General features: G+C 31.0%; 1 protein-coding gene across 1 annotated transcript; it reads right to left on the bottom strand.

Moving 5' to 3' along the window:
* Window positions 1-9,434: 9,434 nt before the first annotated feature.
* On the bottom strand, window positions 9,435-13,308 carry LOC134265918 (fibroblast growth factor receptor 3-like). Its single transcript, XM_062748132.1, has 9 exons — window positions 13,173-13,308; window positions 12,475-12,659; window positions 12,017-12,209; window positions 11,808-11,924; window positions 11,092-11,246; window positions 10,635-10,745; window positions 10,082-10,196; window positions 9,898-9,991; window positions 9,435-9,635 (listed from the first exon to the last, which is right to left on the bottom strand). Exons 1-9 carry the CDS (start codon window positions 13,276-13,278, stop codon window positions 9,476-9,478), a joined length of 1,236 nt encoding a protein of 411 aa, XP_062604116.1. The 5' UTR covers window positions 13,279-13,308; the 3' UTR covers window positions 9,435-9,475.
* Window positions 13,309-14,526: the final 1,218 nt, after the last annotated feature.

The raw sequence follows: 14,526 nt of genomic DNA, 5'->3' as shown, positions 1-14,526 counted from the left end.
TATCATTTTTGAACATATATCGGGCTATAAATACGGGTTGGTCACGAGATTAAATTTCATAAGGGCTTTATGATAAATTTAATCTCGTACCAACCGGTATTTATAGCCCGATAGATGTTTGAAAATGATACCTTATTACTTATATTTATATTTGTGACTTATTCACATATTAAATTTGCCTGATTGTGACTTTTAACGTGTGAAATGCATTATTTTTCAAACCCAACGTCATGTATGTAATCCGCTGAACGCGCGTAGACCTTATATGACGTAACTGAAAAATTATGTCGAACGATTATCTATACGCACATCTATAGCCTCTTGACCCCGTACCTGTATTTATACAGTTATAGATACGCATTGCTTTTAGTAGTGTTATATAAAGGAAAACATTTGCAAATGTAAATATTCTAAAGTAAAACGGCACATAAAAAGGGTCCATTAAGTATTGCTTAAGTGTACTTGTCCTTTCTCTATCATATTTTTGTTCATGCAGACGACAGGCTATACTGGCATAGGTGTTGGAACAGGGGGACTAGGGTTTTAAGCAGCCTTACTTTTTCCTTGAGAGATATACATGATATATAGTTAGAAAATTGGGTCATAGTCCCCAAACGTTTTTATTTTGTTGATTTACCACAAAACCACCCCCACAATTACTTTCAATATGCTTCTGACGATTATGACTAAAGCATGTCCTTTTTCACCTTTAATGTCAATTTTTGTTGATATGTTTACACATATTGAATACATGTATAAACTTCATATTTATTAAGATTCGGAAATTTTTTCATCTTTTTCGGTAATTCTGGTTAATGTCAAGTTGATAATACGAATATTGCATGTGATTTAAAAATATTTTGAAGCCGTAGTTTGTTTCATAATGAAGCTGATTTTTCTTTCAAAAAAGAAAAATACATAAATGAATTTAACACAATATTTACTGAATTATTTGCAGGCGGTCTTTTGTTAATAATCATCGCAGTTTTATTGCTTATACTCATACTGGTAAGAAGAGGGAAAATGAAAAATCCAATAGAGCGACTGCACAGTCTTTGTACGACATCCAACCAAAACATTGATAACAAATTGTCGAACATTGAATAAAGGCTGAATAATACTGGCGTTCCGAAAGCTATAACGTATATTGGAGTTTTATCTAGCACCGTCGAATGAGTAATGATTTCAAAATATATATGTACCTTGATAAACGTTATAAAGCCAACATATAGGCCAATTTTACTAAAAGCAATTATATATTGAAAAATAAAACCCCTCACAATTTAATATTTTAAAATGTTACTTTACTAGTATACAGCGTTATGTATTCCCTTTGATATCGATATTTACGCCCTTTACTTTTGCAAACAATTTTACCCCATCTAAATTCACCAAATCAAAGTTCCGTTTAGGAAATTATAAGGTGATCTTTGAATTCGCTCCGTTTTCAATTCGCTCAACCGAGAGTAGGGCGAAAGGCGCGAAATCCAGAAAAATAGTATCTAAAGGGAAAAATAGATTTTATATCTTTAGTTGCACAATTTGTTACTTATTGAATAAAAGCTTAAAAAGAACTCAGAGGAGAAATGTAATAGAGTTAAAGGTGTATCTTCTTAGGTTGAAATACATGTATTTGTTCGTTTGAAAAGCTGTTTTTATTTCTGTTAAAAGATATAAAGTGTCTAAAAATTTTCCCGGTACTTTTTATTTTGATATTTTATTCTCTGTAACCATTTCAGTTGGTACTCTTAAATATTATTATTTTGTTCATGAACAAATCACTTTAAATGCAAGGTATATGCGGGGTAATTTCCCATTTAATGACAAATTCAAAAACAAAAAAGTGGTATTTCTTTTCAATTTGTTAATAATATTTGTTATTAATTGGTGTTTACTTATTACACATTCAAGCAGATATGTAAAAAAGGATGCTTGTTAGAAAAGATAATTGAAAAGAAGCGATGTGTTTCTTAAAGCAAAAAAGATTAAACATTGATAATATTCATCGTTGTACATAGCATACATTACCCAAACAGGGATCAGAGACCTCAACTCATTTTAAACATCATTCAATACCACCACCCGTACATGTAACAGTAATTTCTTTTGCTACTGTATACTTAAGTATCATGATCAAATCAGGAAGAGTATATTATAAGCCATTTAACACTTGAAACAATTCATTCATTATTTTTAATTAATTTACAAATACATGTTAAATACATTTCTGATAAATAATACAATCTATCATATGGTGTTCTATTTCAGAGATCTTCTTGTTCTGAAATGGTCTAAGGGTGTGTCAAACATCGCATGATTTTATCGAAAATATTGCGTAAAAAAAGACTTAACTGTGTGAAAAAGACAAAGTTGACAATCAAAAAAAAAAAAATAAATAAATAAATAAATAAATAAAAAAAATAAATAAATAAATAGGCGATCGTGTTACAAAATATTGATGGCATCAATTACCTATGTTTGTTATTGAAATGTACTCTGAAACACAATTGATATAATTATTTCAATAGTGGTTACTAACTATGTTTGTTATTGAAATGCACTCTCAACCACTATTGATATAATTATTTCAATAGTGGTCGTTATTTCATTAGTGGTTGCAACAATGCTATTTTTAAAGTAATGTTTGTTTGCCCTCTCTTGACTCAGGGTAAAATTATTGAGTCGGTATATGAGAAAATCTTCAACATATTTTAAGTGATATAGAGAAATAAAACAAAAATCGGTCATGCATTGAAAAAAAAGTTTTGAGTCTGGCCATTTTAATCAGTCACTTGGGAGAGGCCGGCAACCAAACATTTTTTAAGATGGTCTCACCTATTTCTACACTTCATGGACATTAGATCAATCATTGAATTAATATGAGAATCTAAATTGAAATGTCTGAAAGTAAGTACAAAAAGATAAAATTCTAAGTGACATCAATTCATACTTTAATGAGTTTACAGAGTACGACTGATTTCAGACCAAAGGCAAATTCTGCAAAATGACATAACGTTACGCTGTCATGAATATTTGTCAAGAAAAGGGAAAAAGAAACAATGCTACAGTGACAGATATATCCCCTGGATATCACTGAAATAAAAATTTAAATAAAATACAATTATCTACTTTATAAAATCAAAATAAAGAAGAAAATTAAAAGATTATAAATGTAAACAACTCTAAAATAAAACTACATGTATTTATGAAAGATTTTAATTTTAGTAGAGTACCAAACTGATCTTATCATTCCTACTTTAAAATGAATAACCTTGCAACTTCCAAGTCTCATGTTTTAAACTGTTACAGTAGATATAATTATACATGTACACTGTAACTTTATGTACAAAACTCATCAGTTTTCAGAAGTGCCTATTTGAGCATATTAGGTCCTGGTGAGAACAAAATTTAATGAATCAAAATATTAATCTTAATTGTTCGTGTATAAATTTCCTTGCAAATTTGCAAACCCTTTTAAGAACCTTGTTAAGTATAGACAAAAGCAACCTTCAATTAATACCTATGATGTATACATTCATTTTACTGAACGCAAGTTCAAAGATGGACAAACAGAGCATGTACTGCAATCATCACAGGCTCATTTTTTTCTAAGTATATGGAAAAAGCATGTAGATAATAGATAGGATGTTGTAAAAACATTAAATTTTCTACATATAGAAATATGCATTGGGTTTAAAAAGTCAGAGGTCTTCTCCAAATCTCCATTAATATCACCATATCTGGTTCAACACCTTAGCTTGGTCCATCCAACTTTCTTTAATATTCTTGAGCTGATATAGGATCTTGGATGACTTCTACTTTGATTGATCGCACAAATCTTTTAAGGAAACACTGAAGTACTTTTTTTGCTTCTTATCTATTCCAATTAATGACTCATAATCTGAAATCATATGTGTTCATTTTTACAATAACATTTGAGGAAGGAGAAAACTCATTATGAATAAATGAATAAATTTCCAATATAATCAATGAAAAATCAATATGGAACTATTGTAAAATTTACAGATTGAATAAGTTAAATGCAAATGCTGGATAAAGAATGTTCTTTTCATGCACAATATGTATATCTTTTTTTATTCATTAGAAAATGAGATATTAAAGGGTTTTTATCACGCATCGAAATTTCTTAAAGATTGAACACTATTATATTCTTGGAACACATAATTATCGTATAATTATATAATAATGTTTATAAAACTGTCGTATTTAAGCCATAATACGTCCGTAACGCAGGGTCTTCAGATTGAAAATATCCACAAATTAGATAGGGGTGACCTGATACTGAAACGTCATAGGTGTCAATGGGCAATTAGACCTCGTTAAACGTATCGTAAGAAAACATCTACCGTATAGATATTTGCATGAAATAAAAAGAATACACCACTAGGTTGGAAGAAATTTTGATATTGACAATATAACTTTGGCTATGGATGCTCAATCTTATATGTATTAGCTTGTACAACAACAAAAAAAAAAAATAAATAAACAAAAAACATACCGTGAAAGGAGGATAGGGCATTGAAGACGAAGCCGTTAAAGACAACTCCTGGCTTTGACTGAATAGATCGAATTTTTAACGTTTGACTTCTTAAATAATTATAAAAATGGTCGTTATACGTATTCTTTCTTCGTTATTTTAATAAATTATACATAAACAGATCTTGTGTATCTTCTATCTGTTCCAGCCATGAACATCATTTGATAGAAAGGACACTTCGATCTTCAATGGCTTCGTGCGGCATTACGAACTTCACAAGTTGGTGCATGATGTGTGCCGGACTTTTAAAATGCCTATTGATAAATTATTATTTTTTGAAAATTTCTCTTTCCATTAAAAAGATATTTTATATAATACAGAAAAAAACTGTGATCGTACATAAACGAATGCTCTGAATGGAGACAAATCCTCACACAGACCAAGTCCCTGGCAGGTAAAAAAAAAACTTCCTCAAACCTTTCCTGTGCTAATTTTTCATCCAAACTCCACAAATTATATTTTTTTATCTATCAATAAACCAATTATCACTTATTTAATTTCTAGTAGGGTTTATAGACGAAGCCATTGAGCCGTTTTGTAAACACAATAAGTACTTCGCTTGACCAGGACTGACACCTATGACGTCAGAGCAATGGCGCGCAACATCGGCAATCAAAATATGTATATTGAGAAATTTAAACTTTGAATCGCTGAAACACCAAAAATATTAATTTTCTAACAGCAAAAAATTGATGGATGATTCGAATAGCATATAAACTTTGTTATATCAAAAAATCATGATGCATGATATCAACCCTTTAATGAAAAAAAAATCAAACTTCATTTACAGAAGGTAACATGAACAGTTGAATGCATGTTCCAATGTTACAAATATTAGGCCTAAAAAAGCAAGAATTTTATTTTTCACAATTTCTTCGAAGAATGCTTTTTTTGGCAATGTTGGGATTTTAGTCACATCCTGACACCCTCCAATACAAATGAAATGTATAAAATGATGAATACTTTTTTATTTAAAACTTTGCCGTGCTCCAGGTCACCATCCCATCTCTGATTATGAAGACATAATTGTAATTTTCAAAATAAAATTAAAGAAAATAATATATTTTGTAATTCACGTTTAGTAAAGGATTTTACATATGATAATTATAAATGAAATATCAATGACCTGACTTTTAATTTAATTTTAGCTTGTGTACGAACTTTAAGGACAACCCTCGTATGATGGTCTTTATTTTACAGCTGTTTGAATAGTATTGAAATGCTTAAGAATTATTTATATGCCATTTCATACAAGTTGTTTTATTTTTTTGGATTTGTATTTAGTTTTGTGAAGCTTCTTTGAGCAAAGTTAAGTCATTTGGCTTTTGTTGCTTAGTTCAGCGATATGGTCCCTGAGTCTCTCTTCTTTAAAGGTGAATAGACACAGATTTGATGTCAATATTTTCTTAAATTTTCTGTGTAATTTCATAACCTATATGTTACAATAGCATTTCATACGAAATTATAATAAATATTTTATTTTCTCTGGAAGTTATTGAAACTTCGAATTTCTAGACGCGTTAGACTGACATATCCTTACACTTTCACAAATTTTAACGGTTCCAGCAGAAAAGGCTTGTATTAACATCGTCTTTGTTTGTAAGGATCATTATTTCATGTAGAACTGTATTTTGGAAGACATTGATTTTTATTCTACGTCTGGATATGAAACATGGACTCAGAGTTCACTTGCCAGGGAAGTAATTCTTCTGATCAAATTTCAGTGTTTAATAGTTTTGATATGCCAGTCAACTAAAGCAAGTTTTAAATTAGATCCAAGCTACCTCTACTGGAATCCTAAACTTTATTAAAATCCTCAAAAATGCTTAATCAAGCCCTTATCTTAACTCTCCAGAAAAATATTATTTGCTATATAAAGGAGTTGCGCTATGTTACAGCGTATATTAAAAGTGATGTAAATCAGATGTGGATCCCCAAAATTTCAAAACAACTTTTCATTAAAACTTTAATAAACTTAAAGAATTTAAAACATCTAAACCTACTATTAAGCATTGAATTCATATTTTGGGATGTCTTCGGTCCTATAACACACCTGGCCGTGCCGACAAATTGTCGTTAGCGCGGTATGATAATTTGTCGGCACGGCCAGGTGTGTAATAGGACCGAAGACATCCTAAAATAAGAATTCAATACTTATATTTACATTCTCTAGTTTTTCCTCTTCATAATTGTTTATTTCGGTAATCTTTGATGTGAATTTAGCGCCCTTCAAAACTGGTGTGTTTTATAGACGTAAGAGCCGTTTGTGACGTTTGTGACGTCGTAAAGTTAGATAATGCAAACGACCATTGCGAGGGGAAAAAAGTGACAAATTAATTTTAAGTGCACATTTGTTGTATTTTTACGTTAATTCAACATAGTTATTTTTTTTTAAATTAAATTGTGTCAAACAATATACATTTTGGTGTTCATAAAGTATTGAAAATACATATAGTTCCTACTTTGTATTCTAACGCCCGGTGACAAGGTTTCGCGTGTTTTGTCGAGATTTGAACGTCATGGATTTTTAATGGATTTCATAAAGAAAATTGCACTGAATGTTAATATATTTGCTTCAATCTGTACATAAAATCCTCAAAGGGATAGCCTTTTGCTTTCTCCTTTACGGCAGGTAACTGCTTCTTCAAAGAAAACAGAAAGCGGAAATTTTTACATCTTGTGTGGTTTGTCATCAGGAAAATATATCATTCACCCGTTACAAGTACTTTGTTGACGTCATAGGCAACTGGAGTGCCTCATTGACACAATCAATTTATTTTGGGCATTTAATGTGAATTAATTTTGTTCATTTACTAGCTGACCAATTTTTTTCAATGAAGCAGGATTTATTCATAAACCTGTATAGAAAAAGAACAGTAAAGGTTTACTGTGACCTTCAAATTTCCATAAAGATATATACGTATCGACGAATTTCAAAAAATATTATATATCGGTTTATTCAACAAAAAGAAAACTGTCTTATTTAGTTGTCTAAAGACGCTAAGGGGTCAACCAAAAACTAAATCAAGCAACAACGAGATGACTTCTGCTTCTCTATCGCCAGACTTCCTTTTTAATGAATTAATTTATATGCAGCTATCATCTTCTTATGTTGTTATGTATTGCAACTTATTCGGCACTGAAGCACTTGTTCCGAGTCGATCAGTTATTCAAAATGAGGCATTCTGCTCACTGCTGATAGCAAACATACTTATAATTGGGTCATTTTTTGCTGACTTGTTTGATACTGATTGTCAGTTGTTGTTTTATACTGATTATGAGGCGTTATGTAACATCTAGCTGAAAATTTCTCACGCGAGATTTAAGTTGGTTTCATAGAGCGAACGTTCAAATCTAGCGCTCGCAAATATATCCTTTACCTGCAAATTAATTTTGATCGTTCACGAACTGTCATATTTTTTGAATGAATTAATTTATATTCAGCATCATGAATTCCTTCTTATCTCCATGTCTTTTTATGAAATAACAATATCATTACTGAAGCACGTCATTGGGATTGATATGAAGTGATCAATTATTCAAAAGGAAGCATTCTACTCGGCATATTCTACAATTGAGTCATTTTTTTGGCTGACTTGTTTCATACCGATTGTCAGTTAAAAAAATGATATTTTATCTCTGTAAATATTACGGCGTATTTTACTTTAATATATTCACTCTCTCCTAGGCGCCTGATATTTGGACATTGTTATAGAAATGCAACATATTGTCAAAGACTTTAGCAAATGTAAAAATATACATGTATTATGATCATACTTGTGTGTGTGTACTTTCGAGACCTCTGTTTAACTGCAGCTTAAGCAGAAAACTAACACGCAAGAAGGATATATTCATAACGGATAGTAATCAATCTCAAAGTTTTCATAAAACAATACAAAATATATTTAGAGCAAAAAATCACCCCCGTTTTACATCAGAGGTAATAAATACATGGAAGTAAACTGATTATCATCATGAAGCAAAAATTAGAATACTTTTCCGGATATTGATATGTTTATTTGATCCTTGAGTTCAGAAAAATATTTTTATTTAAAAAGTGTTTTACTAATAAATACACAGTTAGAAATATTGATCGAGATCTCTCACAAGCAAAGTCAATCCCTTAATGCATACTATAAAGATAAATTCATTTTAAATACTAAGTGTAATTTATAACGTATAATATTTCAAAGAATAATATCAGTTACATATAAAAGTAAATTAAAAAAAAAAACTAAAAAGGAAAAAAAAGCCTTTTTGATCCATCGGCTTAGATGAAATGGAGATATAATGAACAACACATATAGCATAAAAAGTACACTGTATCTACATATGAGAGAGAAAAACTAGCAAAATCTCTTTAAACTAATTAGTGAAATGAATCTATGACAATCAGGTTTTTTAAAAATGTATTTACCTATAAAGAGATTCAGATTACACAAGATTAAGCTCGATTTTGCCTTAGGTAAAAACCCAGATAAAAAGAGTATTCACTGAATCGTGGATTAGTATATCTCTTCTTTGAACAGACTACATCATGTATATACACCAGTGTCTAATCACATCTGGTAATTCTTTTTCTTCTAAAAATGGTATATCTATGTAATTTACAAATGTTTAAATGTATGTATAAGATATAATTTTACATTTATACATATGATTACATATTTGAGCGCTACAAATATAAAAAACAATAACATTGGTCATCATATGTTATTTTGATCCATTTCCAACATAGTTTTATTTACATATATATTCATATATTTTCCTTCTGATCACAACTCGCTATGTGAGCTTATTGATATCTATGCTACATATCAAGCTAAATTGTTTTTACAAAAATGGATTCGTTTTTTACTGTCACTCCATTTATGTGGTGAATGAAGAATAAATGGATTTTTTTTAATGATATAATTGTTACGCTTTACGGTTGTCATAAAGTCCCCCTTGAGTGTAGTAATAGTCATCGCCGTCGATGTTTCCGGTGAACAGAGTTTGAAGTTCATCATGGATTTCTTCAAAGTTTGGACGCTTTCCGCTCTCATATTGCCAACATTTTTTCATGATTTTGTAGAAACTACAATATTAAAAAGTTAAATAAAATATTTTAATGTCTAAACTGTAAATTAGTAACATGTATGAAAATTCAGTTTTGGAAAAATAGAATATATGGGATTAATTACCTTCATCAAAAATATTATTTCCATTCGTTTATCAATGAATTAAATATCATGAATGAATTATTGAAAATGTGAAATAGCTTAATATATTATTATAAACTTTTCCTTATTTTATCACACTTCAAAGCAATTTATTAAATGATTAAATAAATATCATACACATCATCGGAGTGTTCTGGTTTCTTCAGTCGTTCGCCTCGTTTTAATTTAGATTCCAATTCGTTACTCCTTATGCCTTCATACGGGGATTCGCCTTCAATGAAAATCATAAATTTATATCTTATACTTGACAATGAAAGTTATTTTATTTTAAATTTCTTTTAAGTGTGAGAAAAATATTTACCCATAGAAAAGATTTCCCAGAGAAGCACGCCATAAGACCAAACATCACTCTTTTCCGTGGCGTATTTTGTGGTTTTTATACACTCCGGCGCCATCCATTTAATGGGAATTCTCTCCTGAAAAGTGTGAGTTGAACTGTTTTATTTGATAATTGATGATAGGATTCGTGATATAATTGATGATAATTATTAACATGGAAAATCAAGAGAACAATTTGAACCCGAACTTCTCGTTTTCTTGCACATTTTTGCTAAATTTTTTTATTCTTTGAAGCAGTGCAATTTTATCATTCAGAATACAAGGATGATTCAAATTTCGAATTCGATGGAATTCAATTTTATCAAAATCCTTTTATAATTCTAAAGCGGTAATAAGGAGAGAAAAAATAAAATAATTTGAGGTTTCTCTTTAAAATGCCACACGTCGAATCTCGGCAAAATGTTTCGTTTTGTGAATAAAATTCTTAAAAAGCCATATTCCCCTTTAAGATATTATATTAACCATGTTTATTGAATTTTTATAAATTTTTTTCAGCATTTTCAGAAGTTTCATACGTTTTTGGAATCACCATCATTATCCCGAGGTTCTGGACCGAATCCTGTAATTTTTGTTTCCAGCAGGAACGTCAGCAAAATGTTTCTGGCCGCGAGACGTCTGTGTACAACCTAAATATTAAACACAACGCAATGAATGGACAAACATTAAAAAATAGCCATTACTGAATTATTTGGAGATAACGTACATTATTCAATCTGAAAATATCATTCCAACAATACAAATCAGGAGCATCGCAAACACAGACCTCTCAAGTATTAGAGGTGGGATCACATAAATAACATACAAAAGTGTAAAGTTTACTCATTGGCGAATAATATTATATTAAACGTTTTGACATTTCATTTCAGATACCTAATAAATAATTGTCATCGTTAAGACGATGCATAAATTCAGTTTTGTAAAGTTCCAGTTCCTACGTCCTTTGAAAATTTTTATGATTAAATAAAAACAAACCCCCTGAGAAGCTAGGTAGTTCATTCCTTTACATATTCCACAGGCAAATCGGAACAGTTTCTCGTGCATGTCGTCGTTAACCCTATGTTTATTAGTCTTTAGATAGTCCTTCAAGGGCCCATTTTCACAGTACTCCAGTATCATAAATCTACCAACTATAAAACAAAGAAACAAGTAATATATAATAAATCATCCCAGAACAAAACATAGTGGTGAAAATAAAAGCTGTGATTTGGTATTATGTTCGATACTTACTTAAGAACATCTTTTGAAAAGTGTTTTGTTAATTGTCTCTCCCGACCGACTGACGTAATAGGGTCTCACTCATTTCTTTCAATATTCTAGGGCACTATATTTCTTTCTTTTTTTCCTTCCTATCCCATCGACAATTAATTTAATTTTTAAGTTTTTTAGAAACAAGATTTTCCCATCAAGTAAATTTACCATGAGTCGGGAGAGGGCAAGCAAATGTTATTTTATAGATGGCCTTAGACAGTAAATTTTTTACTACATTAAAAACTCTCTAATCCGATAACTGTGCAATCCAATTCACTGTGAGTTCCGACATAAATTTTTTTTTACCATTTTACTATTTTTTTATGTTTTAACACTGTGCAATCCGACACCCTGTATATACCAACACAAAATCTGTCTCCGAGTGCATGTCGGATTGGACAAGTTTCACTGTGTGTTTGAGAATTTTATTTTATACTCACGAACGTCGTCATCCACAACTCCTATAAACTTCAGAACATTTGGATGTTCTCCAATCTTTATTGTATAGAAATTAACCTTGGCATGCATGGTCTCAATATCCGCTTGAGTTGGGTTTTCTGAAAAATTAAAATTATATTTTTATCAAAACCGAGATCTGACTTTTACCTTCATTCTTTTGTTTTCCGCACACCTCAATTCAATAACGTACCTTTTAATGTTTTGGCTACGACAGTTGTTGAGGAATTATCTCTGCAATACTTTGCCTTGTAGATAATGGCGAATTTCCCTCTGGCGATCTCCTCCTCGAACGTAATTCTCGATCGGACAATTTGATACCTTAGAGGGGTCTCATTTTCAGCGTAGTATACGTCGTCGTCAAACTCCTGAGAGTAGGCACGATTCTGAAAATCAATACTCTAAAGTCAATCACATCATCTACTCAAGTCAAAAGTTTTCCTTATATGCTAAGTAAATTATATTATTTCTGCTATGAGTTCTTTCTAGGCTATTTATTAAATAAGTTACAATGTGTGCAACTAAAGATAGAGAATCTCTTTTTGAATACTGTTATTTTAATGAAAATTTCCGCCCCGTTTTATCTTTGCCCGTTTCGCATAAATGTTAAGGGGTTTTACATTTGCATTTATATAAATTTCTTTAACATACGTTATAACTCTTTGGAATGCCGGTATTATTCAGTCTTTTCTCAACGTTTGACAGATCGTGGTCAATGTATTTGTTTCGCTTCGTTGAGAGGGATTGCAGTCGCTCTATTGGGTTTTTCATTTTTCCCCTTCTTACCATAATGAATATAAGTAATAAAACTATGATGATTATTGCCAAAAGAGCGCCTGTAAATGAAAAGGTAAATATTGTACTTAAACAAATTAAGTCAGTAGGATGATCAGCTGAAAACAAGCTGCAACTTTAACTCATAATTTCAAAGAGAGAATAAACTTCGAAATTAAAAAGACTTTGATCCCCCAAAAATGACGTAAAACATGCGTAATAATAACTTAATATAAGTAAAAATGAAGGTGTTAATTAAAAAGATTTAAAGTTTAGTTGAAACAGAACATACTCCAATCAATGGCATTGGAAACAAATTTAACTTGGGGTTGGATACTTAACCAACATAGAAGATGTTTGAAAGAATTATAAACCCAATTACCAATGCCTTTTTTATGTCCATCTTTGTCAACAAAGAAGCCCCCCTCCCCAGTTCCGAAGCACATGCCAGACAGAATGTAATCAGCATAGCATTTAAAAAAATTAATATGACAAATCATTTTGATAGAGAATATGCAATATGACATAAACTTGAACTGAAAAAGAAAAAAAAATACAACAAATAATGTACATACCGATCACGCCTCCTGCCACGGCACCTGCACTGCCTGTTTGCTTCTCCGGTTCCAAAACTATTAGAATAAAGTAACGTAAAATAAAATAAAGAAAAATTGTTAACATGCTATTCACTGGTAAATTAATGTAACTAGGATTTCAAAAACCTCGTTTTAAAGTTGGAATTTCGTAAATTCTTTGATCGTTATAATCGACCTTGTTAGAAAATATTTCCTAACATTGCATCGTGTCTGTGGCATTTTGATCTTTAAGAATATACCCCGGTAGTACATAGGCGTCGAAAGCAAATTAAAAGTGAAAGTGGGGGGGGGGGGGGGGGGGGGCTAAACCAACAAAAAAAGATAAACCCCAAATTTCAATGCCTACATTATGTGCAATGTTCTGACGCCTATGTAGTAAACAATACAATTGCAAGGTATTCAAGAAAATTTGAATGCTAGTAAATTGTGTATATGTTTGACATTTTGCAATGCCTCTATAAAACAAGTATGTCCCAAAGACTGATTGATTGTGTGTTGTTTACGTCCCATTCGAGAATTTTTCACTCATTTGTTTCATGCTGCGATATTTTTTTCTGTTTATGTTGGCCATACTTTAAATCAGATAGAAAACCGTTGGCTGAATTCTAGGAGGAAAGGCTTGGCCGTACAAAGTACTGTACAGTAACTTCCAAAAGATCTCAATAGTTCTTTGATATATTTCGTCTTAAATTTCTGTAAGCTTACACAACATTCTGGAGGAAACATGAGAAATCTCACAGAATCCACCCCCCTCCCCCCTTTCAATCTGTAAATGCATATGTGGCAGAGATGTGGTAATTATAAAAAAAAATAATTGTACTTGACTGTAATTAATTACATTTTTTTGCAAAGTTATTGCAATTTAATTAATAACAAGCCTTTTAATAAATTGAATAAAAAGTCAAAGTAATTGTAATTTTATTAATTACCTTTTTAAAGTAATTGGACCTATCCCTGATACGTGATTCCATTTTCAAGAGAAATATATGTAAACTCATTATTTAACGGCTTTAAACAAAAATTTAAATACACAGAATTTCATGAAAAAACATTTTTATTCAAATGAAAACAGATAATTGACATCTGACAATATTGAAAACTCGCGCAGTTCGAGGATTTTCTTAAGAACAACTGTTTCCTGGGTTTCTTGAGTTACGTGCAAACTGATACATGTTCGTATATACATGTATGCATTCGGACTACTTCACACGATATAATTTTGACACCTGTGGCTACAATACTCCACTCGGATATCCGCAAGCGTATCCGTAGTAACAGTAATGTAGCGGATCATGGTGCGGAGGGATCCAGGTTTCCAGTACTTATGGTTTTT

This window comes from Saccostrea cucullata, unplaced genomic scaffold, assembly GCF_032062105.1.
Source record: "Saccostrea cucullata isolate Sc308-1 unplaced genomic scaffold, CSIRO_AGI_Scuc_v1 ctg12496, whole genome shotgun sequence".
Taxonomy (NCBI): Eukaryota; Metazoa; Mollusca; class Bivalvia; order Ostreida; family Ostreidae; genus Saccostrea; species Saccostrea cuccullata.
The sequence above is the reverse complement of the archived record's forward strand: the minus strand, read 5'-3'. Positions and strand labels throughout refer to the sequence as shown.

Excerpts from the sequence above, each read along its gene's own strand:
- LOC134265918 (XM_062748132.1), bottom strand. The coding sequence starts at position 13,278 with ATGTTAACAATTTTTCTTTATTTTATTTTACGTTACTTTATTCTAATA. Across the intron at positions 12,660-13,172 it reads CGTGGCAGGAGGCGTGATCG|GCGCTCTTTTGGCAATAATC; the intron begins GTATGTACATTA and ends TTTCATTTACAG. Across the intron at positions 12,210-12,474 it reads GCATTCCAAAGAGTTATAAC|AATCGTGCCTACTCTCAGGA; the intron begins GTATGTTAAAGA and ends ATTGATTTTCAG.